The following is a 23,193-nucleotide window of genomic DNA, read 5'->3' as shown; positions in this document are numbered from 1 at the left end:
AAACAGCTGAATAACACTTCTACCAGAGTCATAAATGTGATAAAAGTACCCATATTTATTCCCAGCTGAAACATTTGCTTCAATTAAATTTATCACAAACATGATGTAGCAATCACTAGCTGTTCCACACACAAATAGCCTTGAATCAGAAGTTAGCAATTCTCCTCTGAATGCAGAATGAAAAGATCTTTGCCACCTGAACGCTTTTCCATTAGAATGTGCTAGGTCTTCAAGGTTGGATAACCACAGAAATAGCTTGCAATATGCAAGTATACATTTCCCTCTTCTCTGTGTGCAACAGGATGTCACAGTCATTTGTATGCCACACTCTGGCTTGAACCCTGCCTGGTAGGGAGATAGGACCTTGAGATAAGGCCTTGTTCACTGACTTTGAAACTACTTTGCTCAAGAAAAGAAAAGGTGCAAAGTGGATGGTAATTAACTAAGTCCATATAGCTCATGGAGAGCTTCCTGCATACTGAATATATGGAGAAAAAATCCCATTCTGACTACTGGAGCAGCATTAGGTTTTTTTCATGTAGCTGGAGTTTCCAGTGCTTTTACAGGCATTTTAGAATCCCCATGGTTCCAAGGCTGCAGATTTGAAGACCACATTTCAATGTTATTAAGTAACAAGGCACCACAAAGATAAAAATAAAGTAGCAGCTCACAGTTTTTTTAAAAGTTCTGATATCTGCAGTTCAACTCCTGCAAGCACTGCTGTAGAACAGCATAAGGAATCACTGTGGACTACTTCTGTCTTCCATAGATATATGGAAGACTACTTCTCTCTTCCATGATGGCATTCACATGACTTAATTTTTACTTCAGGTTCTAGAAGAAAGATTCTTGACTCATTAGGCACAGCAGTTCTCTAACAAGCCACACAGATTTCACTAAATCCACAGTTATGGTGTGGAGAACTCAGAAGCCTATGCGGGAAGAGTTCTGCACCACTTCAGCTGTCTGCTTAGAGGGAATGGGGAACTATGAGTAACAGGAGACAATTAGTGTCTTTAATGTATTCACTCAATCTAAACATCAAGTCTTCCGCACTTAATATAACGAGATTCTGGTCAGACTGGGACTTCTGTGTCCTCAGGCACTTAAGGACAATGGAGGAACAAGCACAGAGGCAAAATAAATTACAATCTATAGTTTCAGAGTTAAGCAAATCTGTAATTATTAGAGATTATAAAGATCAAAATATAAAGGAAGTTGAAATGTCCATACTATATTGTTCCATACTGGTCAAGACCAGTACAGTGAAAAGCCACAAAACCTCACACTGCTATAACACACACAAAGAAGTAAATCTATTTAGAAGTTTCCTGACTGATTCTTAGTATCTGGTCAACACATGTGAAAGGAGAAATGAGGCTTCCCATTACAAGCACAGGTGACTGCAGTCATAAGTTCTCCTCTAAAAGCAACTTCCCATCCACCCAATCCATCCTGATCTGTGCTTTCTGCTGTCTCCTGTGTGCAAGAAAGAAACTAAGATATGTTTTCCAAAGTAAATCAGACTTTTTAAAAAATAACCACACATTAAATAAAGCATGTAAGATACATAATCGTTCCCTGCACAGTGTTGAGGACTCACCTTTAGATGTTTTTGTTATATAGACTGCATCTTAAAGGATTTTTAAACAGATTATACATTACAGAGAAGTTGAGCAATAAAACGTTTTTGGTTGCAGTATTTTAGTTTGCTTCTTCCACTTCTTGCAAAAAAATTGGTAGCGGCCTGACTGTACTTGAAATACGCAACCAGAAGAAAAAAATACCAGGTGATTCTTCTAAGTCTTTGCCTGATTTAGAGATAAGCTTTCACATTTGTACAGTACCCAGACATTATGTTAACAGGACCCAAATGTTATTTACACATACAATGCCACACAATAAGTGAACCATGCAAAAGGAGTAGAAAGCTCTTATCAGAACTATCGAAACAGGATATGGGTCAAAATGAAGCCAGAATAAAAGGAGAGAAAAATACAGTTATATTAAGAGATACTCAGGAAAGTTCTCATATGTGTTCTAAAGTTTACATGTTATTCCAATTTTCAAAGGGGTCAGTTTTGCTTTTTGTTTATTTTTATTTTTCTCTCACTCTCTCTCTGTAAATATTTATGTATACATGGCAATATTCCATCTACTGAACTTTTATTTCAGATCAGTGTTCTTTGCTCACTTGTGTCCTTTATGTAGTGCTACTGTCATATACTGAACAATCTTTCCTGTTATGTATTTCATTATTCGATTAAATGTACATTTTTTTTCTTAACATTTTCAAAGAATTCTATAGAGAAATATTTCATTAAAAGAAGTGATTCAAGTACAAATAACACCTTTTTTAAACACAGCATTAACACTGAGGAGAGGAATCTGGAAGGTCTCTCTGCTTCTATAGACTGATGTATCCTCCCTACAAAAGAGCACTACTCCCCAGGGCTCAGGATGTTAATGATGGACAGCAGTTAATTTTTCTTCTCTGGGTAGTTTATATACAGTAAGTGTTTTACAAGTATTTCTGCAACTCCTCTATTATATTATTTGTAGCATACTACAAAATGTATATATTATTTCTATAACCTGGGTAGCTCAATACTGTCAAAGCTCTAACTTCAAGTTTTTAGATTGAATTAAAAAAAAAAATCCCAGGATAGATCAAATCCTTCTTACCATGTTATCACTGGCTTTGAGAGCTTACTCACTTGAGAATACTATTTTAGTCTGTCTATGAGACCAGCAGAAATTCTTTAAAGATTTCTACTGACAGGATATTTTTTTCCCCTCTGATTTTGTTCACTGAATTAATATTCAGTACCTCTGCCCTCTTTTTGGTAAGTGCAAAACTCCTCCTGGACTGCCGCTCCTAGGACAAATATACTTACATGTTTTTTGGTCTTACGGCCAAAGTTACACTTCATGGTTTCTAAGTGGCATCACCAAAAACGTTTTTGTACATTCTTCGCGAGTTCAGATTTTACCATGGCAGCAAACAGCAAAACAATAAAAGCAGTTACTCAAATCCAACCCAAAATACCCTGCATTAACCATAAACCTAGCCAAATACCTAGTACAGTAATGATTGTTACTGTTCAAGAGATACTCTTGGCAAATTTCCACAGCTCCAAGAAAGAAAGTTACTCTGCTGATTTTTATTTATTTATAGAGTCAAAAATAAGAGCAAAAATTGTAGAATCTGTAGTTATTTTCATTCCCCTCAGTAGGAGGATTTTGCTTTAGTAGGAGGTAAATTGCTCTCTGTTTACACTGTCTGTAATAAAAGCCTGCAGTTGAGCAGTCTTGTCCTCACGCTGCAATTACAAGGCCAGGGCTTTAGCAGGCTGTGCTCTAAGACTCTGCAGGCCTCACTTGGCCTTTTGGCCACAGTTTGATCACCCTTCACTTCTGTAAAATCACATATTACACATCCTCAAATCTCCAGCTGGGTCAAAGTATGGGAAAATTATGGAATAATCAAGTCTACGCCCATAGACTTTGCAGATAATTAGTTTTTACAGATCATTATCTATAAGCCTACAGACTAGGAGCTCTGATTCAGCAGAGTATTTAGACAAATGTTGAAATATTTATTCTTAATAAACAGAAATAGGCATTAACTTTAGGCATATGGAGAAGTGACTGATTGGTTACAACTGGACTTATTCAAACATCAAAAGACTTTATTGTATAAAGACCTTGATTTAGAAAGTATTTTATGTGATTTTATACAGAACTGAGATATCAAGAAGAGAGTGACATGCCTTTACAGCTGCAGTTGCACAGCAGCTACCCAATTGTGCATATTACCAGTTTCATGAAAAATAGAGAAAATCATTAAAATTATTACATGGGTTTAAATAATTTTCATCTTACTTTACTTTAATGCTTCAAAAGCTATTTCAAGTATTAAAACCGAATAGCGTTTCACTGCATGCTCTATTCCACTAGAGGTCAGCCTGCAACAGAACCCCAAGCAAACACAGGAACTGCTGCACACGGGTAGCACTGACATTATTTTCTTTCTCTATTTTATCTATTAAAAAGATTTCTTCAGAGCCATAACTTAGATCTCTCACTAAAATGGAGCAACAGGAAGATATAATGGTGCATTTCATTTATGAATGACCTGTAATAAATTACTATGAAGTATTCCAGGTGCCAAACGAGAGAATGCGTTGTCTGCACATGAACTATATTTCACATACTTTAATTTGGCTGACACATAAAACTCATTTGACATTTTGCAGGTATTTCTTTGAAAGGATATTTGGTTCTTGTTGAGCGTTAAGGTATGGAGGTGGGGTAACCTGGGTAAGAGAAGGTCATTTCCGAGTAGATTGTTGTCCAAGATCAGTTCTTCCAAGTAACTGAATGTTTTCAGTCCTTCTAGTGACCTGCAAACGACAAAGGCAACAGGAAAAATGATACTCCACTAAATCAGGGAGGCCATTATGAGCTGAAATAAATATTTTAACCTTCCCTTTCAGGAGTGGGAATAGTTTTGGTTTGGGCCTGTCAGAAGAGTGAATGACAAGCATTAGTGGCAAGGGGAGTGCTGGCACTGCAACACATCCTTCACATGCTGGCAGGATGAAGGATGCGGGTCACTTAGTGAGTAGCCAGGATCCAAAACAAAAGGCTTCAGATATGGGGCCTGCAGGATGAATTTGTCAATGTCTTGTGCCTTCAGGCACCCAGCCTCGCCTGACCCTAACCTCCATTCCCAAGATAAATAACTCTGTCACAGTTCACCTTCATTCCCTGGACACAAATTTAAGTTGTCATCCATCATTTCTGCCAAGAAATATCATACCCTGCTAACAATAATAAATACAACTTCAAGTATCATTTCTTAGTAGTTACCTTACATGCAATAATAGGAAATGTAGAAGGGATACTTCCCCCCTTTTTTTAATTAACCTCTTAATTAGCTTCTTGAGTTCTTGCAAACAAAATAAAATGTTCTCTACAAAATAAAATGCAGAATTACTCCAGACAGAAAAGGCATTTGCTTTCTTCTTGGAACTTACTGTCCCACTGTCAAGCCACAGGTCACATTGCAGAGAGCAGCTTTAAAAGGAGCATTTGACAACATGGTAGTGAAGATGATGACTTGTAAATAAACAAGGTTCTGTAAGCATTCATTCCTCTCATAGCTAAGTACCAAAGGGGGAAAAGAAAAAAAAAAAAAAAAAAAAAAAAAAAAAAGCCAAACACACAACAACAAAAAAACTCACCAACAAAATAAAAATAAATAAAAAAAAAAACATTTCAGTACCTTGTTAAGGCATCTATTCCAAGCTTGATTCTTAATGCTTGCTCATTCCAACAGTGAAAAACCCCTACACATTAATCAACTAAGACACACGATATACAAAGCATACGCACAGACATGCATTCACAGCTCATTCACCTACCAGACACCTAAAGATATGCTGAGATTGCATGACTTGACAGCTGATCTACTATGCCTACCAGTGGGAAGATCATCACTGTATCTCCTGGCTGTTTTGTAAAATGTGATGAATAAGGGAGATGAAGGTTATACTATTTATTCCATTTGCAGTGACATTTATACTGAGGGGATTTCCTCACCTCCCCCAGTTTTTGGCAAAGATCGAAGTACAGTCAAGGTCCCTGTTAGAGTGTTCCACCAGTAAAATTACTGGAGGAAAACACGAGTATTATTAGAAAAGACAATTTAACATTCATCTGTGCAAAACCAAACAAAACCAAGATACTGCTTCTGTAGCTAGAACTTACAGACCATTTATGGTTCACACTTAGATGGCTCTAGCAACCGAAAGAAATCAAGTGTGCGACCTTTACACTAGGTACTGCACACTTAACTACAAATATTCAAGTAACATTTGTGCAACACTGCAGTGTAATTCAGTCCCAGGACTCCCGAGTCTCTTGACTTGAAAGGCAGGTACAACTATCACTAATGCCATTTTGATGCTTAGCAGCCAGACCTGAAGAAAATTTGCCACCTATACCCTATGGCATATCACTACGGTGCATTGATACTACAATTTCTGAAGCTGACAAAATAACGGCCTCTACTATAAACATTTTACTGAAATAATCACTGCAGGAACAATCACACATTTTGCATGTGACTTTAACCAACAGTTTGGGGAAAAAACTTCAATTCAGCCTACATAAGCTGTTCACCATTAAAAGCTGTGCTAGCATGCTGCATTGAGCTAGCTATTTCAGCAAAAGGTCACAACAGACTCGGTTTTGCCAAAGTCAAGATTCGAGGAGAAAGCAGCAAACATCTTAGACAGTGCTTTCCTCCAAGTACCTTTAAAAGGCAAAAAACTGAGAGGAAGTAGCAGTGAGTTTATCAAGCTGTTATGAGTTTTCATTTCAGTTTGACAAACCTAGTTTAGCAAATTCCCCTTAAATACTCTTTATTATATAAATAGTGGATTATTTCCAAACCTCACATTTCAATGTATGACTTTGACTTGCCAAAAGAGTTCAGAGAAGGCCACCTCCTTGTCAGCACCACAGAGCCTTATGGGATGTTAAATAGGTCCTTTGTGCAAAAACACTGCTTGGGCTCTGGTCAGTGTCAGCATCAAAATACACATTGTTCCTGAGTTATGTTATGCAAATATAATACTCTTATCATGAGAATCAGCAAATGGTTGGCAACTGGCAAGGAGAAGAAAGCGCACATCCAAAACTGCTGCAGGGGAGGCATAAAACAAAATGACAAGCCATGAAGGGGGACAAAAGGTCTCGAAACACTAGAGGGAGTTGCCTATTGAAACAGTCTTTCTTTCACAACCCTGGGCTGAACACAAGGGTACTAGTTTCATAGATAGGCAGAGAAAATTGTGCGCAAATCTCCTTACACCTGTCCGGTTTTGATAATTTTTGCCATGTAATGTTATTAGCTGCTCAGTTAAAAAGGAGCCATGTTACACAGGGGGTTGCTTATAATTGCTGTTTTCATGTCATCAGAGTAGTGTGCACTTGGTGATTTAATCACCTAAATTCAGAGTCCAGGGAGATGGGAGGGGTTGCGACAGTACAGAGAGAAGGTGTACCCCTTAATATAAATTTACAGCCATATGCTGTTTTGCTATTCAAGAATTATTCTTTTCATCTTAAACAGAGGAAAAAAAAACAGCACCAAAACAAAAATGGTAAGACAAGGCAAAGAAATAAAAACGGAAAAAAAGTATTTGCTATCGTTCAGTGTTACTACCCACTAAATTCTATGCAACAGTCTCTACCATCATAATATATTTGGAAATATTGCTCAGCAGTTGAACTCCAAGGTGTAAAAGTTTTAAATACAATCCACACAATTGGTTTTATGGTACAAACTTCAAGTCCCATAACTTCCATGAGCCTCAATTTCCCGTCTCCACATGGGGGATCAGAAAGGATTGCAATTGTAAATTGGTATAAAGAAACCATTTTTGAGAATCTAAGACAGAAATCAGTACAAAATACTGTCATTTTTATTTTTAATGAGGTTAGGCAAGCAATATTAATGCACACCAAGTATTTCCTTATGAACCCATTACAAAAGAGGAGAGGAATGCTTATATATACACAGCATAGGAAGAAGGGCACAAGTAACCTAACAGACGAGTACAAAAAAAGGGAAATCCCCTATGAAAGAGAACCAGTCTAAAATTAAATCTGCGCTGTTTTCTCACCGTTCACTGCATAAATAAAAAAATGTCTCCCCATGTTAGCATACTAAAACCAACACACAATCTTACCACAACAATTCGACCAGCACTTAAGGGCTTGTGGCAAATAGTTGTTTCCCTTACTTTCAAAAGGCTAATAAACATCACTAAGGTGGATTGCAGGTTGCTTGTCCCTGCTCTAATGTCATGAAAGCTGCCCATTATCTCACCCACAGGTACCGTCTCAGTTACCTCATTGCAGGGCTCACACTCTGCTCCCAGAGGAGAGCAAGTGTTGCCAAGAGATTTCCACTGCAATTTTCAAAGTCACATCAAACCGACAAAACATCACAACGTATTCAGTGCCGCCTCATTCAAACAGAAAAAACTTTAAGTTTCCACTGTAATTAACCCTATCCTCGTTAAGATAATTATGATCAAGCTCCCTGTCACAGCTAATATCACAGCATCATTGCCTATGGCTCACGCTTTGCCCTCATTAGCTTACAAAAACACTGCGCTAAACAGGAAACTGACTCCCTCTGCAAAACGACTTAAGATGTTCTGTAAGAAGACAGTAAATAATCCTTTAGAATATAAGGGTCTCAGAAACGTCATTTTATCCAAGTCCTTTGGCTAATCAGTATGATTTCTTCCAGCTTTCCTTTCCATAATTCATTCATGGTTTATAACAAAGTTTTAATCATAAAGGAATGTCATGACAGAGTTGGAGGTTTTATGTATGTGTACGCATGGTAATTGTCAACCACACGATTTCATGTGATTCCTATGGCCTGACAGGGATTTGGTTACAATGAAAGTAAAGAGCAACTCTTCATTTTGGTAATATTTGACAATGAAAACATGAGATTTTATAAATGAAAAAAAGCAGAAGCCTTGCAAGCAAGCAACAGACAAAACTTGGTACTCTGCAGTTGTCCTTGTTCAGAAAAACAAGCTGCTCAGAAGCATATGCTACAAAAGAAGAGTTCCTTACATTTTATCCCACCCCTTCATTAATAAGACAGCTGCCTCATATCTAATTGACTTTTTCCTCCTGTTTAACAGGAAAAGAGAGAGCAGTTAACAATATGCAAATGAGAGAGTTAGGGTTTAGCCTTGAAATTGATTTGCACTTTGTTGACAAGAGATAGCCATTAGCAGAAGTTAAAGATGGAGCTGTTACAAAACAAGAGCTTTTTAAAATACCTTTTCCTTGCCCTTAATGTTTTAATAGATTACAGGAGAGCAGCATCAACATGAGAACCTTAGCACTAGATAATTTCAGCATTTAAATAGAAATGCAAATTCTATTTCTCCAGCACCTGCCAGCCAAGGTGTACAAAACATTTTCTTGCAAAACATTAATGAATTACTTTTCAAAAATCTGCTGAGCTTAAAATTCCATTTTATAGTAAAGCAGAGAGAGGTTAAGTGACCAACGGAAGGTGACCTCCAGCAATTTTCTAAGAGACAAGAAATAACACCCAGAACTCCTGACTTCTAGTCTTTTGAATTAACCTCACCAAAACAAAACAAAGCACAATAAAAAATGGGGATATATATAAGAAGAAAAATAAATCAGGTGGAAAAAATAAAAGTAAAGCACCAAAAAATGGCCTCTACAGTATTCAATAATACAAGATTCTTTTTTGCCAATCTGCTTAGTGATTTTACACTGTTTCCTGCATGATAAGAGAACCAAAACCAAAACAGAATGAAGTATTTCATGGACAGCTCTGACATGACTTCTGGACCAAGACAGGAGGAAAAAGGAAAAGGAAAAAAAGGAAAAGGAAAAGGAAAAAAAGGAAAAGGTAAAGGAACAGGAGAAAAGGAGAAGAAAAGGAGAAAAGGAGAAGGAAAAGACAAGCACCCTAGTGACAGTGAAGAACCTCCAAGATCCAAAATTTGTAAGACAAGAAAAATGCTTTATTTTGTCTAATACCAGAAGAAATGTTAGTATTTTGCAGGCTATCTAGAAGCAGTATTTTGCATCACTTCCATCTTTCTGTTGGCAGATGGAAAATATCTGGAATCATCTGTTACGGTAAAACTTGAGGCACAGCTGTGAATATGATCAGCAAAAGAGAAATTAAAAGAAATGAACAAGCAGCAACATTAACAGGTAAAGATTAAACTTTTGTTATGAATTGGGCCTACAATAGGTTTCTGAATCTTTTCAAATAAAGGTCGTACTTAACTTCCAGACATACAAGAAAATAAATATCATTCCCTCGATTTTCCCCTTTTCTTGTACACTGAAACATACAAGACTATGTGAGACTCTGTATTACCAATAAAGGTTGGGATGAATACATCTTTCACGACAATCTTAAACCAGAGCTATGTAAGCACATTGAAATGTTGGGGATTCACAAAAACTCAAAATCTTCATCTGTTCTTTTATAGTCTTGTTCTAAGCCTTACACAGCAAATTCCATTGCTTAAAAAAAGAAGCCCAAACTTCTAAACCCTTAGAAGCCACCACCCACCCCATAACCTCAAAAAAATCACTAACAAAAGTAGAGTCAATAAACACGCAGACAAAAAAAGATGAGACCTCCTGAATTGTAGATGTTATGTTCACAGCATTCCACAAACATTCCTACCAAATATAAAACTCAAATGCAGATAGGTCTTGAGAGAGGGATTTTGCTAATAAACAGCAGTTCCTCAAATGATGGTATAGTCTAAAAAGCAATAATGCAGATTCATCTCATCCATCTATAGAAGCCCAGTCACTTATAACTCCTTACAGGCAGTAAGATGGTGAATCAGACCTTCAAGTGAGGCTCAGTGAAGCACATTTATTTGGGAAGGATGTCTTGCAATGAAATTAAAAGAAACTGCAACATTAAGGTAAAAAACCATAAGAGCCACGTCCCATAAGAGTGGATTATTCACCTGGTGAAATAAACTACAAATCCCAGTTACAGCTTTCAGGGGCTCACCAAAACATATTGCAGCCAACCATTCAGTCGTTCAATCACCATTCCCTCACACCAAGCCTCTACTAAAATAAAAAAAAAAAAAAAACAAACCACAAACAGGAACAACCACCAAAACACAAAAAATCCTAATAAGATAAACAACCAAACCAACAAGCAAAAGAGATAAATTAGCAATCAGACTGTGGTGGGGTTCAATTTCTTTTCTAATGAACCTCTAAAAGTCTCAGATTTCACAATATATATTTAATGCATTTCTACTCAAGAGAATATCCCATTAATACAGCTCAAACTTTATCCTTCCTGTTAGGCTGCTTTTTGCTTAAGTTTCCATATTACATCTTCAGGATTAAACATGCCAAGATTTTATATTATACTAATGTTATAATTTTGTTTATACTTAAATAAAATGACAATCAGTGTACTATAGCCTGTGGGAAGGCTGTTTTCACATAAGCCATACAAAATATTTCAAAATAATAAAAAAGAGATCAGAAAATGAGTTCTTAGCCATCAAACAAGTATCATACAAGAAAATACAGTTTGCCAAACAGCACAAAAAATTACCAAGCAGAGAAAAAGTGACTGTATATATTCATGGCTTATCAAAGGCCATTCTGGAAAAAACACCACTAATAGTTCAACTATGCATCCCTTCCCTAAAATTCCTAAGTACAGACTTAAATATCCTTCTGCTAAAAATTATTGGAAGTGTTTGATGAAGAACAGCAGTGACTTAAGAGAAAAACCTGGATGCAAGGCTATTGCTTTGTCTTTTTCCCCAGTCTTAACATGGAACTCAATCTCAATAAAACAAATGGCATTAAAAAATTAAAAATAAAAGAAGGAAACATTGCCATTTCCTGAGCTTGCAATAATTCATTGAAGTATTAGTGATTAAAAATAGCAAAAGAACATGCCATGGTTTACAAAATACAACCCTACCTCTTTTAAAAAAAGCAAACAAACAAAAAAATCCCACAAAGAGCTAAAATCCTGTAATGTGCTTATTCTTAAAAGCTCCTTTCAGCTACTTGTGCCAAGTGAAGAACCTATTTATAACCCCCCTAAAAACCAGTATTATAATGGAAATATGAGCAAATTCAAGTGCAAAGGCAGTGCCATAATGAAAGCTTTACTGTATCTTGGATCAATCTGTCACTCTGCAATTCAGATAGTAACTTGACCCCTCCCCTTTTTCCACAGAGAGCGGGGGAGTAGAGTGAGTAGAGTAAAGCCCATTTCAACTACCAGAGTTCAGTGGGAAGGGGGAAAAGAAAAGTAATTTTTCTCCCATCTTCCACAACAACCAAGGCTGAGGATTGACAAGCAAATTGACGCACTGCTCAGAGGGCAAAAGATAAATGTTTGATGAATTGGCCATTGCTGGAGGAGTGATGGGCTTCATATGTGCATAATGGACTAGCTGCCGTTCAATTCAGATTGCCTGCCAAGATAAGAAACCATAATGAATGGACCAAGCACAGCCTGTGCCATAAGAATGTATAATCTGACTAGTTTTAATAAACTTAATAAAAAAGATGAAGCAGAGAGAGGCAAGGGGACTGGCCTTTGTGACCAGCCATAAGAGGTGAGAACGACTAATAGACTGCTCAAGCATGATAGCAGAGAATTGTTAATGGACATAATACCAAATCCCTCGATGTCAAAAAATGTCTTTAGAACAACTTAAAGACAGGGATCTACACAGGTGCATACCACAGACACTGTAATACTTGTTAATCAGCCTATGACTGCCATTTATTTATTATTTCCTTCTGCTACCTACCCTGCTTTGTCTCCATTCCCTCCTTTATCCCCTGTGCATGGTATCTTAGTCTGTACCCAGATCCACACCATACACCAACAGTTTTAACCAAAAACGCCTCACAATCAAAATAACTCAAAATGATAACAGGACAGAATTCAGGCTCAATTTCCCACAGAGAGGTTTTGGCCACACAACTATGTCACTGACTTTCATTGCCAGTAGAGAAATATCTTTTACCATCATAAGTGTTCACACCTGATATAATTTCATTTGCTTTTGCAAACAATGCTTCCACCAAAGATGAGAAATTTGTCAGTACAGTTACAGCAAAAATAGTTGCCAGCAATAGCCATTTTGGTCTGGGATTTGCTGTGTTGGATACTGTTTCCCATCTGTACCAATAATCAGTAAATTCTGACCTTATTCAGCCCATTGGCACTATGAAAAGACATTAAAAACAAAACAAAACTCTCAGAATATTATACTGAATATTTTACAGTACATATTGGCAATCACCACCACTTTCATGCTGAGTAGTAAATACACACAGGGCCCTTTTTGCTTTTCTTTTCTCATTATTTAGCCACATGAATAACAATGTCTCTCTTTCTGAAGTTCACCAGACATTACATCCTGAATCTATGGAAATGCTAAAGGAGTCAACAAGAGAAAAACCAGCTCTGACTTTTAAAGCAGTGGGATTATACCAACAATCTATTTCTTTCTTAAGAATCAAAGGGTGAGAACACACCCTTGTGTATGCACATAACACACCAGGCAGAACTTGTTTTATCCTTTAGGTAGGGGGAAAAAAAAAAAAAAAAAAAAAAAAAGGATTGCAGAAAGATTCCCTTGATTGAGGAAAGCTAACACACATATTGTACAGAATAACAACATTGTTATGCATGTTTGTTCTCTTGCTTTTACTTTTTTCCTCTGCTGATGAAAAATAAATAAGGAAACAAAATAGTCTGCTTGGGTAAGTATTGTGATTACCAGCCCCTTGATGTCAGTTATGTAGCCCATGTCATAATTTAAACAGAAATTATTATATGCAAGACAGACATCTGGTATTTCAGTATAAATTTCATCCAACTGCAAAAGGAAAGTAACTCATTATCAAGCAGCTCAGAAGGCTCACACAACTGAAGGAAATAAAGTTTTACGACAAGAGGATCTCTCTCTCCCTGTGAGTGAGAAAGTGAGTGCAAGAATAAGACAGAAAGGGAAGGCTCAGGAGTGCTGGGTGAATTATAGACTGCCTCTCAAGATTCACAGCTCTTCGTGGTAGGAGGTTAATATTCTCACATGTCATTAGGTCTGCTGGCTCTACTGATGGCTCATTGAATCAGGCAGCAAATTATTTCCTCATGCTGCAGAGGACACCACACTTCAAAGGGAAGGAGCCAGGGTCAAGACGGCTCTCCAGTTCGATTAATGAGTTGGGATCAGCAGAGGTTGCCTGTAGGTAAGAATGTGACTGAAGCTTTTGACAAAGCTGACTTTTTGAACAGGACTTGACCCAGGCCCCTTACTCCCCTCCCCACCAAATCTTATTTCCAACATTTGCCTCTGACTGACCTGCTCGGGCCTGTTGGGATAGTTTTGACCTCCTCAGTCTTTGTTACCAGACACAGGAGCTGTCTGCCTATATTTGATGTGTCTCTCCCCAAAGGCCACATCAGCTTATCCAGGCTCATCAGAATACTTCAGAACAGTACAGCAAAATAAGATAGAGTAGATTCATTTCAGATTTTTAATTTTTTTTCATTAAATTTGTTGAGAAGGGGGAAGAATGAGAAGACAACTAAAAGATATTTCCACTTTCAGTAATATTAAGAAAGATTTCTCAATGCTCTTAAATGCAGTTAAGAAAAACACAAACACTGTTAGAAGCATATGACTTACCTACTCAAATTATGGAAAAGCAGAAAATTTACTGCTTACATGGTTTTGATGGCTAAGAATATTCCTACCAAATAATGCACTTTATAGAATATTACTCTTAAAAGTTTTTATTTTTATTGCCATAGTAGCAGGAGATTAGAGACAATTAAAACTTAATGGCCACTGCATTCATCTCTTTCTAAGCAGTTAGTCTGATTTCTTGGAAATATTTGAATGCATATTTAAATAGATTTAATAAAGTACTGAAATGAGATCAATTGCATTAATGTTTTGAGGGTTTTCTTTTTAATAAAATCTACTTAAACTGCACCCTTTCTCAAACAAATATGAGTAACTGAATCAACATGTAAACCACTGTTGGTGAGCTTCCAAAAATCACATATCTTACGATGACTGAAATAAGAGTTTTCTCAATTACACCAACAAAATTGTTCATACATGCTTCTCATTTGTTATATATTTAAAAATTTTGTTTGAGAATATTTTACACATTTATGTTTCTAGAGCAAGGATTTAGGTTATTCTTCAATGTCTTTTAATCACAGTACAGTATTTAATATCCTCTTTCTAAACATTTTGCTTATCAGTATCCTTAATGCACAAGCCCTTAGTGCCTTAAAAAGGTAACATGTACTTTAGTAACAATTTACAAAATTTAACTTTCGGTGTATAATTTGAAAATCTTTTAACAATGTCTAAGTGCAAGGCAATTTTTCACCTTCACTCTTCAAAGTTTCTCCTGCACTCAAACCCCCATTGTAACAGATGTCCTTACTACAACAGACATTTATGTCCCAAAAGCCAGCAAACAGATTATCAGAACTATAAAACTTAGGGTAAAAGCATACAAGGTCTACGCATGACTGAGCCAATTAAGAAGAACTAGTATCCTTTCAAGGAGACTACCTTGTGCTAGACAGCAAATCTTCCACATGGATGTGCTTTACTCTAAAGTGCAAGTACACACAAGCAAGAGACAGCTTTTTCTTTTGCTTATGCCTGCACAATCTCCAGTGAATTGTACATTATGCAAGTGGAAGTTTGCAACACCAGAAAAGCTGTTAGAGGGGAAACACTTTCTTTATGGGCTTGTTTAAACAAAGTAACTGTGTTACTGGGTCTGTCATCAGTGTTAATATTATATCCTGTTTCATGTGTTTCTAGAGAGCCAACAGCATACCACAGATCATCTGTGAAATGTGTGTCTTGTGTAACACTTAGCAAGAAGGTATGAACGCCACAGAGAGGGACAAGTCCAGCTGGAGCGGGATGCAGGCAGCCAGTTTGACACTGCCAGGGAGAAAGAAGAAATAGCTGTGTTCAGGGAAAGGAGGAGCCACTCAGTTGACAGAAAACAGAGAATCACCAACAGTTCCCAAACATGATCACCAAAGTTTCTGGTTTCTGACAGCACTAAACCAGAAACGACGGTGGGACTAAGATCAATTGCCAAGACACCTGGACCTGAAGGGGAACCTGCTGAAATTCAGACCAGGAACCCTAGAGGAGATGGATTCAACAAGGGGAAAGGTGATCTGCTCAGTATATGCAAAGACCAGGTTTTGTATTTGTCCTTGTTTCCATTCATAAAATGAAAAGCTTTCAGTTCAGTCTTACCAAATAGTGCTTTGCTCTACTTTCAGGCATATGCGGTGTTTCAAGGGAATGTAGTACCAATTACCATGGCACAGCGTTTCTCAAGAGGTAAAAAAGAAATCTAAATAAAGACAAAAAGAACAAGAAGTCCTATACCTAACTCATGATGAATTAGAAGGTCCAGCTGCAATGAGTACTGCTTTATACCAACTTGGATATAGTCCACCTGGGAAACTGTCAGGGCAATTATAGAGTTTGGGAAGGAACTTGTAAACTCATAAATCACTCTTGCAAAGAGCAGAAAGCAAGGAAACACCCCATGGCTTTTGGGAATCATTACCACACACTACACTCAGTCAAGCAGTTTTGCATGATAGCTGTTAAGTACTAATTGTTTGAACAACCTTTTTGTGCTACTGCATCTTATGGCAATCCTGCAAAAATTTTAATACATAAGTTCGAATTCAGGGGTAAGCGTGTTCTTATGTCATTTTGATTTTCAAAGTACTTCCATATAATCTGTTCATTCAATCTGCCTAGTCAAACTGGGAGGTTTTGCATTTCAGTTAAAGTCTTGCAACACACATTAAAATTGATTACATAAGTAACCACTTGCATAAGCAAATACTACATGCATGGTCAAAACAAATAAAACTATTAGTTTACTACAACGTTCATTTTGGTTATTTTCCCCTTGCTCATACGATGGAAAACAATGAGTGATACTAACACATTGCAAGCAATGGAAGTGTAGAATATCTATAAAAGCAAAATAAGAATTGCTCAAAACAAGATTTCATACTCCAAAAATATGAAGATTACCATACTGAAATGTGAGTAAAGAAATTCTCAGAAATGCACATGGTAGACAACAAATACATTTCTTTCAATTCATACATGATATAAAACCAAGAAAAGAAGAGAAATACACATAACAAAAAATGCTGCATAATGCCATCCCCTCAGTGTCCTCCATTTCTACTCTCAAAGTATAGTTAAAATTGAACCATATAAAACATTGGCAGGAAAAGATAACAGCTAGCAATGTTACAGTCCAAGATGATGTACTATAGAATCTACAACAGGCTTTTTTTTGTGTTGGTTCTCCTCTCTTCAGTTCCTAAAATTAGTAAGAGTGTCTAAAACATGGCTGGGAAATCAAGAGCCCAGCATAAATCCCACCATCAAAAATTTAACAACTCTGGATTTGATAGTCTGGGGAGGAAAATGATGATGAATAATTACCAAAACATAGATTGTATCTGTGCAATCTGAAAGGAAAGAGCCATCCCCCAAAGAACCAGGCCAGTATTCCTCCCCTACACTGCTCCAGAAAGAAACCGAGGTCTCAGTCCAGGTGTTTTTCCATGCCCAAGGATGAGATTCAATGCAAGCTCCTCCTTTAAGCATGTTTAAAGGCAACACAACAGACACTCCACAGATTAAGAAAAGGCAAGCAAAAGGAAGACAAGGCTGACACCTGGATTTTCATGGAATTATGCATACAATAATTTGGAAAAGACCTCCAAGATCATCAAGTCCTACCTTTGAAAAGGTAGCTTCCTGCTTTCTTGTCATGCCAAAACATACAAAACCTACCAAGGGACCAAAAGACTTCCATCAAAACAATCTGTTTCAAAATGAACACTGCGTTCTATCACACCAGCATAAAATCATACACAAGAACCTGATGCTGAAGTAATTTAACATAATTAAAATATTTAAAAAATCAGTACAAAACTTAATAAAGTATGTAGTTTAAAGTTCATTTCAGACTTTAATTGCTGAATTAATAAATTTAAAATTTGAATTGAGAATAGATACTTGACTATTTGTGTTGCCGCTGCCGTCAAACTTTTAGCCCAATTACCTATGAAGACAAAACCATGACTGGCTACAGCTTACCATGCTTAAACCACAGAGCATAAGCGATATAACCTTTAGTAAAAGTCCAATTATTAAAAAAAATCCCAAAACCTCAACTCCTACCAGTTCACTGTGTATAGAAAACACCTGATTTCATGAGCTGAATTATAAACCCAATGCCATTTCAAGAGGCATCTACCTCCCCGTCAACACAAGGGCTGGGCCTGGCTGTGTAGAAGAAGTGCTGGAAATTCCTGGACATAAATCTATCAATTTCATGCCTACATTGCAGGTATCAGCCTCTCTTCAGCCTCAGCCATATGCTCACTCATTTGTCCATAGTGGAATTTGATGACAATTAGATTTCTGAGGGGCACATAATCTGCTCAAGCCACAAAAAAAAAAAAAAAAAAGAGTCATTTACCTCACACATGTGAACCCACATAGAGTGTTTTGAAAGAAAACAGAAGTGAAATATCACAGCAAGCATACCCATAAAATATTCTTCACTGACGCAATTAGGCAGTTTGTTTAAAAAAAAAACCAAAACAAAACAACAACAACAAAAAAACAACACAACAAAGCAAACAAACAAAAACCCCAAACCAAATAACAAATAAGGGAAGGAAAAAAAAAAGAAAAAAAAAAAAAAAAAGAGAGAGAGAGAGAGAGAGAGAGAGAGAGAGAAGGCACTACCAGATTCCAGAATGCTGCTGCCACAGCGGCCACCAGTGACCCACTGCCAGCCCCTCCCAGTTTGCAGGGACCACATCAAAGCACCTTTGCTGCCTCCTGGCCGTCTACAGAGCAGCTTCAGCCACTTAGGGGAAAAAAAAAGCTAAGTAAAGGCTTGGACTTAAAACATTAAAAGAAATAAATTGAGAGGATTTTGTCTGGAAACCTTGTCTTGTCCTTACTGAAGGCTAAAATAAACTTAATTTTTGTTAAAATTAAAGCAAAAATTAAATCATCTTATTATGTAATTGGAACTAGGCCTCAGGCACTAGCAGTAAAGAAGGGATTAAGGCCTCCACCACCTGGGTTGTCATTCTCATGGGCCCCATTACCACCCCCTTATTCGTTTTTATAGCCAACAGATTAAAATGCGAGCCGTCGCAATCTTTGATCTTTCACTTGCTGACACAAATCCTTTCAAGCCTCCAACGTTTTCTGCTGAGGTAATTAGTACTAATTAAAAGGTTTCCAACAGCCTTTGCTCTACTTTTTCCCTCCAAAGAAATTGCTTTTACAAGTGCCTTCCATCTTTGAAATGTATGCATCGTTCACTTTCTTCTTTATCTGACTCCCAGAGATCAAGTAGATTAGTGACTCCATTATTCCCCAAGACAAAGCCAAACAACAGGTTTTTACTATCTTCCTGACCTGTTGAGGTGCAGGGTTTATATTCAGAAACAAGTGCCTCTGCTTGTATTAAAAGACAGTCCAATTATGCATTAACAGACACAATGTGGGTTTCTACATTCAAGAATGGACATCATTTAAAGATGTTGTATTTCCTCAGAAGAGAGAGAGGCAACCGTTCACTAATCAAACTGACAAGTTGTAGGACTAATATCTGGTCTTTCTTTGTTTTCTTTTCTTTCTGTGTGTTTGTGTATCAGGCAAGATGCAAACAATTTCTTTCTCTTCCCTCCCCCCATCCTTTCCACTTTCTTCCAAATTTTAATGATTTATACACATTTATTATTTTTTAAAAAAAAATTTTAAAAATTGGGTACCACCCTGAAAGATTCTGAAAGCCCAGAAACTCCTGTCTGAAGAAGTTCTGGTTACTATAATTAAGTAATGTGTCCTACAGGCAAACTGACAGCTAGAAATATAATTACGGACATCAAACCACTTTTTTATAGAATATCTAAAGTACTAATGAAATTCCAGGACTAAAAAATTAAAAGCCGCAGCAGAAAAAGGAACTATGCTTTGCATTGAGAAAGAGCTGTGTTTCGAATTTACAGGTTTTCAAATGATTGTTCAATCGACATGGGCTCTATATGGATCATTTTTCTTTATGAAAACCTGGAAGCTTTATGCCTGCTGTGATAAAAATAAATTACACTTCATGCAGCAAAAGTGCTATTCAAAAAAGAGGACAGTTCTCAGGCTCTTAAAGTTCTCACTTCCTATTGAAAATGACAGCAGCTCTCTCTCATGCTGTAGCATCTCTGGCACAATAGATCAGAAATCATACACAGAGGCACAAGATGCTATGTAACTTATCATTACACGCACGGGGGTCTATTCTCCCCTCGCAATGCAGGCACAGGGCTCCTGCTGGCACTAATGGGAGCTGCACGTGCACATCAAGGACAGAAACAAACTCACAGTGCATCCACTTTCCTAACCCCAGCTAAGTTAGAAAAGTTTTAAATAGCCTGAAAGAAAAGTCAATAAATTGTCTCTTAAACATGCCAGTTCTTCTACTTTATTTTCACAACTATTCTACTATACTATAGTAGTAATTTCTTTTTGTGTAACTTTCCTCAAGAGGATTTAAAAGCACTACAGTCTCATCAGCTCAGCTATATTATGCCCGTGTGACGTAAGTTTTATCTGACATATCTTGCTCAAGTTCATATGGAAATTATGACAGGGCCAGGAGTTGCATTTTTCAGTATCCTGGTAGTTCCCTGTTTTAACCAGCAGGCCATACTCCTCCTCTATGCATGCACAATAACCAACAGCTCTACAAGCAGGAGCCTGGACTCCATGCCATTCTGTGATGAAAAGGTTTGGATTAGCCATTGGATTAACCATTCCACTGAAAAAAAAGGTTTTCACAAATACAAACCTCAAGTAATTTTTATGGATTCAAAATGCTAAATGAAGAAAGCAAAGAATAGTGTGTGAATCACTTAAAGTAATAGCTTTAGTCTCTTTGCCTTGTTAGGACATAGCCACCATTGCCTTAAAATATCAGGCAATACATGCAAAACCAGTACGAGTTTAGGGCATCCCATACTTCAGGTCTCAGTACACACAAGATCAACAGATCACATGGAAACATCAGCTAAACCTGGGCAACTGTGTAAGCCCTGCAAAAAATACATTAACACTGTCTCTTCTAACACAGCAGCCTTTAGAAATAGCATAGCTTTTTCTACATTCAGTATAACATATCTTGGGTAGAGGCTTTTATGTTTACCAAAGGTTAAATTCTCACATTTCAATTAAATGTGGAATTATGAATTCTGAAGTTTTATAAAAAATTGGGATTTGGGACCAGAGCGTGGAGAAAAAGAGAATCTAATGGAAAAAGTGAATATGTATATATCTTTCCATAGCCAAGATCATCATTCAACATCATTAAAAAGAACATGATATTAATGTAACATGACAGAAGCAATCTGCCATATTCTCACCTATTACCAAAATAGCATGTGACTTAAAGGCAAAACCAACATTAACAACACACTTTCTAAAGAGTCTTTCGGTCTTTCATCTTATGAAGTCTGAATGGTATGAGGAAAGAAATTTTACTGAAAATCAGACACAAAAATCCCAAACCCTTTGCGGGGAAAAGCCAGCTACAGAGAAAAACTCTATATGGAAAGGGGATGCCTGACATTTAGAATCTACTAACAAATATCTTTCATTTTATCAGAGCCACTCTCATGGACAAAGCTGAATCATCTCCACAATATACAAATGAATTTGGCTTGCTTTGAAATTATAAACTCCCAATTTATTATGTTTCTTCTTTCATTTCACCTTTTCTTGTTTATCCCAGCTTTTGCATGTACAAACTGCTTTCATATTCATCAGAGATACTTTCTTTAAAATTAGGAGCCAAAATTGTCTCATGAACCAAAAATTAGAGATGAAACTTTAGGGAAAAGAAAATCCATAATCGTGAAACTCACAATAAAATTACATGTTGGCAGCACAGTAGGCAAAATTAACACATGTATTGTAGAAAAAGTAGGAAAACAAGTGTCATGCTTAATGCTTTGGAGACAGCACAGATGAAGCCATCTCAACATTTACTAAGGAGATCAAAAAATAAAATGAAAAAATAGGTTTTTTTGGTGAGCAAAATTTGCTTGGCTACGTTACAGATTTTAGATATCTTGGGATCTAAACCAGTCCTTGGTTATCAGAACAGGAGAGAAAAGGGACAAAAAAGTCTGTATCTTCCCTAGGTATTCAGTTATGGCTCTTTCAGACTGCAAACAGTTGCTGTTGCCTTAGGGTTTCATTATTCATCTACTGTGGGATGCAAGGAGCACGAGCAGCTGGCCTTTTAACATGTAGGAGGAAGGGAGGGAAAGCCTTCCCATGCAAGGGACCAGTTTGTGGTACTTATATCTTTAATATTTATTGAGGTGGGGGGTGAGGGGGGAATATATTGGATATACTACACCATCTTTTCCCTCCTTCTCCCCCAACCCCAAAGGGTAAAAACACATATCAATAACCTTCAAATCTGCCCTGCTCTCTCAGTAGAGTGTGCATATGGTGAAAAACCTGTAAAGAAACATTTCAATTTGAAGTTTCCAAGAGGTAATTATAAACAAGAGAAAGAGAAAAATATTTTTGAAATTATGAAAAATACCCTGACAGTGACTCCCTTAGACTCACATTTAGCCCTTGAAAAATATTCTGCCAAAGGGTGCATTTTGACAGGGAAAAGATGAAGAGTGGAGAGAAGAGGCAGCAGTCTGTCATAATTGATGACACCGCAATGCAAGCTGAAGTCAAGACTGAATATTTACAAAATTCATTCAGGGTGAGATTTTTAAAAGGGGAAAAAAAAGCCAACAGCAGAAACAGATGGACCCAACCTTTTGAAAACATAGTGGGACTACAACAGACAGTGCAATCCAGTCAACATAACCACATCACAATGCAAAACAATTCAAGGGTCATTTTCATAATTCAAGATGGTATGAAATTTAATATAAAGAAATACTTATTTCTGTAGGAATCTATATGCCTTTGTTCAGATATATGTTTTTTAAATAAATTTTAGAATGACACTACTGGGTTGAGTCCCTTTGGTCATAATAAGACTTCAATGTTAGAAATTTTCACCCCAAATGATTAGTTTAAGCTGAACGCAGACCACCAATTTGCAATGTTACAGTGTAATATAATTAAGCCAATCTGAACCTAGACAGCCACATTCTTATGTTCCTATTTTTCCCTTTTACTGTTTGACCTCACCTCCTCCTCCCTCCAGCTACATCCCAACCCTCATGCAGTCCCATGATTAAGCAGTTCAGGGCTATGATCTAGTTAAAATTGAGCTGGAAGGGAAGGCAGGAAGTAGAAGAACTGCAGTGAGCTAAACTGCCCCAAATTGTTACTGAAGACTAATTGATTGATAAAATGACCATATTTTTTGCAGTCCTGGTCCAGCTGCCAGGGAGGAAGTTCTTTCCAAGCAAATTCAGCTGGCAGCTTGCCA

The 23,193-nt window shown here is 37.1% G+C and overlaps 1 protein-coding gene across 5 annotated transcripts in view; it reads right to left on the bottom strand.

Annotated features, from left to right (window-relative positions):
- The window catches only part of LRMDA (leucine rich melanocyte differentiation associated), a 610,700-nt gene that overhangs the window by 265,019 nt on the left and 322,488 nt on the right, over nt 1–23,193 (bottom strand). For all 5 annotated transcript variants that reach the window (XM_066324132.1, XM_066324128.1, XM_066324129.1 and 2 more), the window contains exon 3: nt 4,275–4,406. In XM_066324132.1, coding sequence (XP_066180229.1) covers nt 4,275–4,406 — 132 coding nt within the window. The remainder of the gene's footprint in view (nt 1–4,274; nt 4,407–23,193) is intronic.

Source organism: Sylvia atricapilla, chromosome 8 (genome assembly GCF_009819655.1).
Source record: "Sylvia atricapilla isolate bSylAtr1 chromosome 8, bSylAtr1.pri, whole genome shotgun sequence".
In the NCBI taxonomy this organism is placed as follows: Eukaryota; Metazoa; Chordata; class Aves; order Passeriformes; family Sylviidae; genus Sylvia; species Sylvia atricapilla.
The sequence above is the reverse complement of the archived record's forward strand: the minus strand, read 5'-3'. Positions and strand labels throughout refer to the sequence as shown.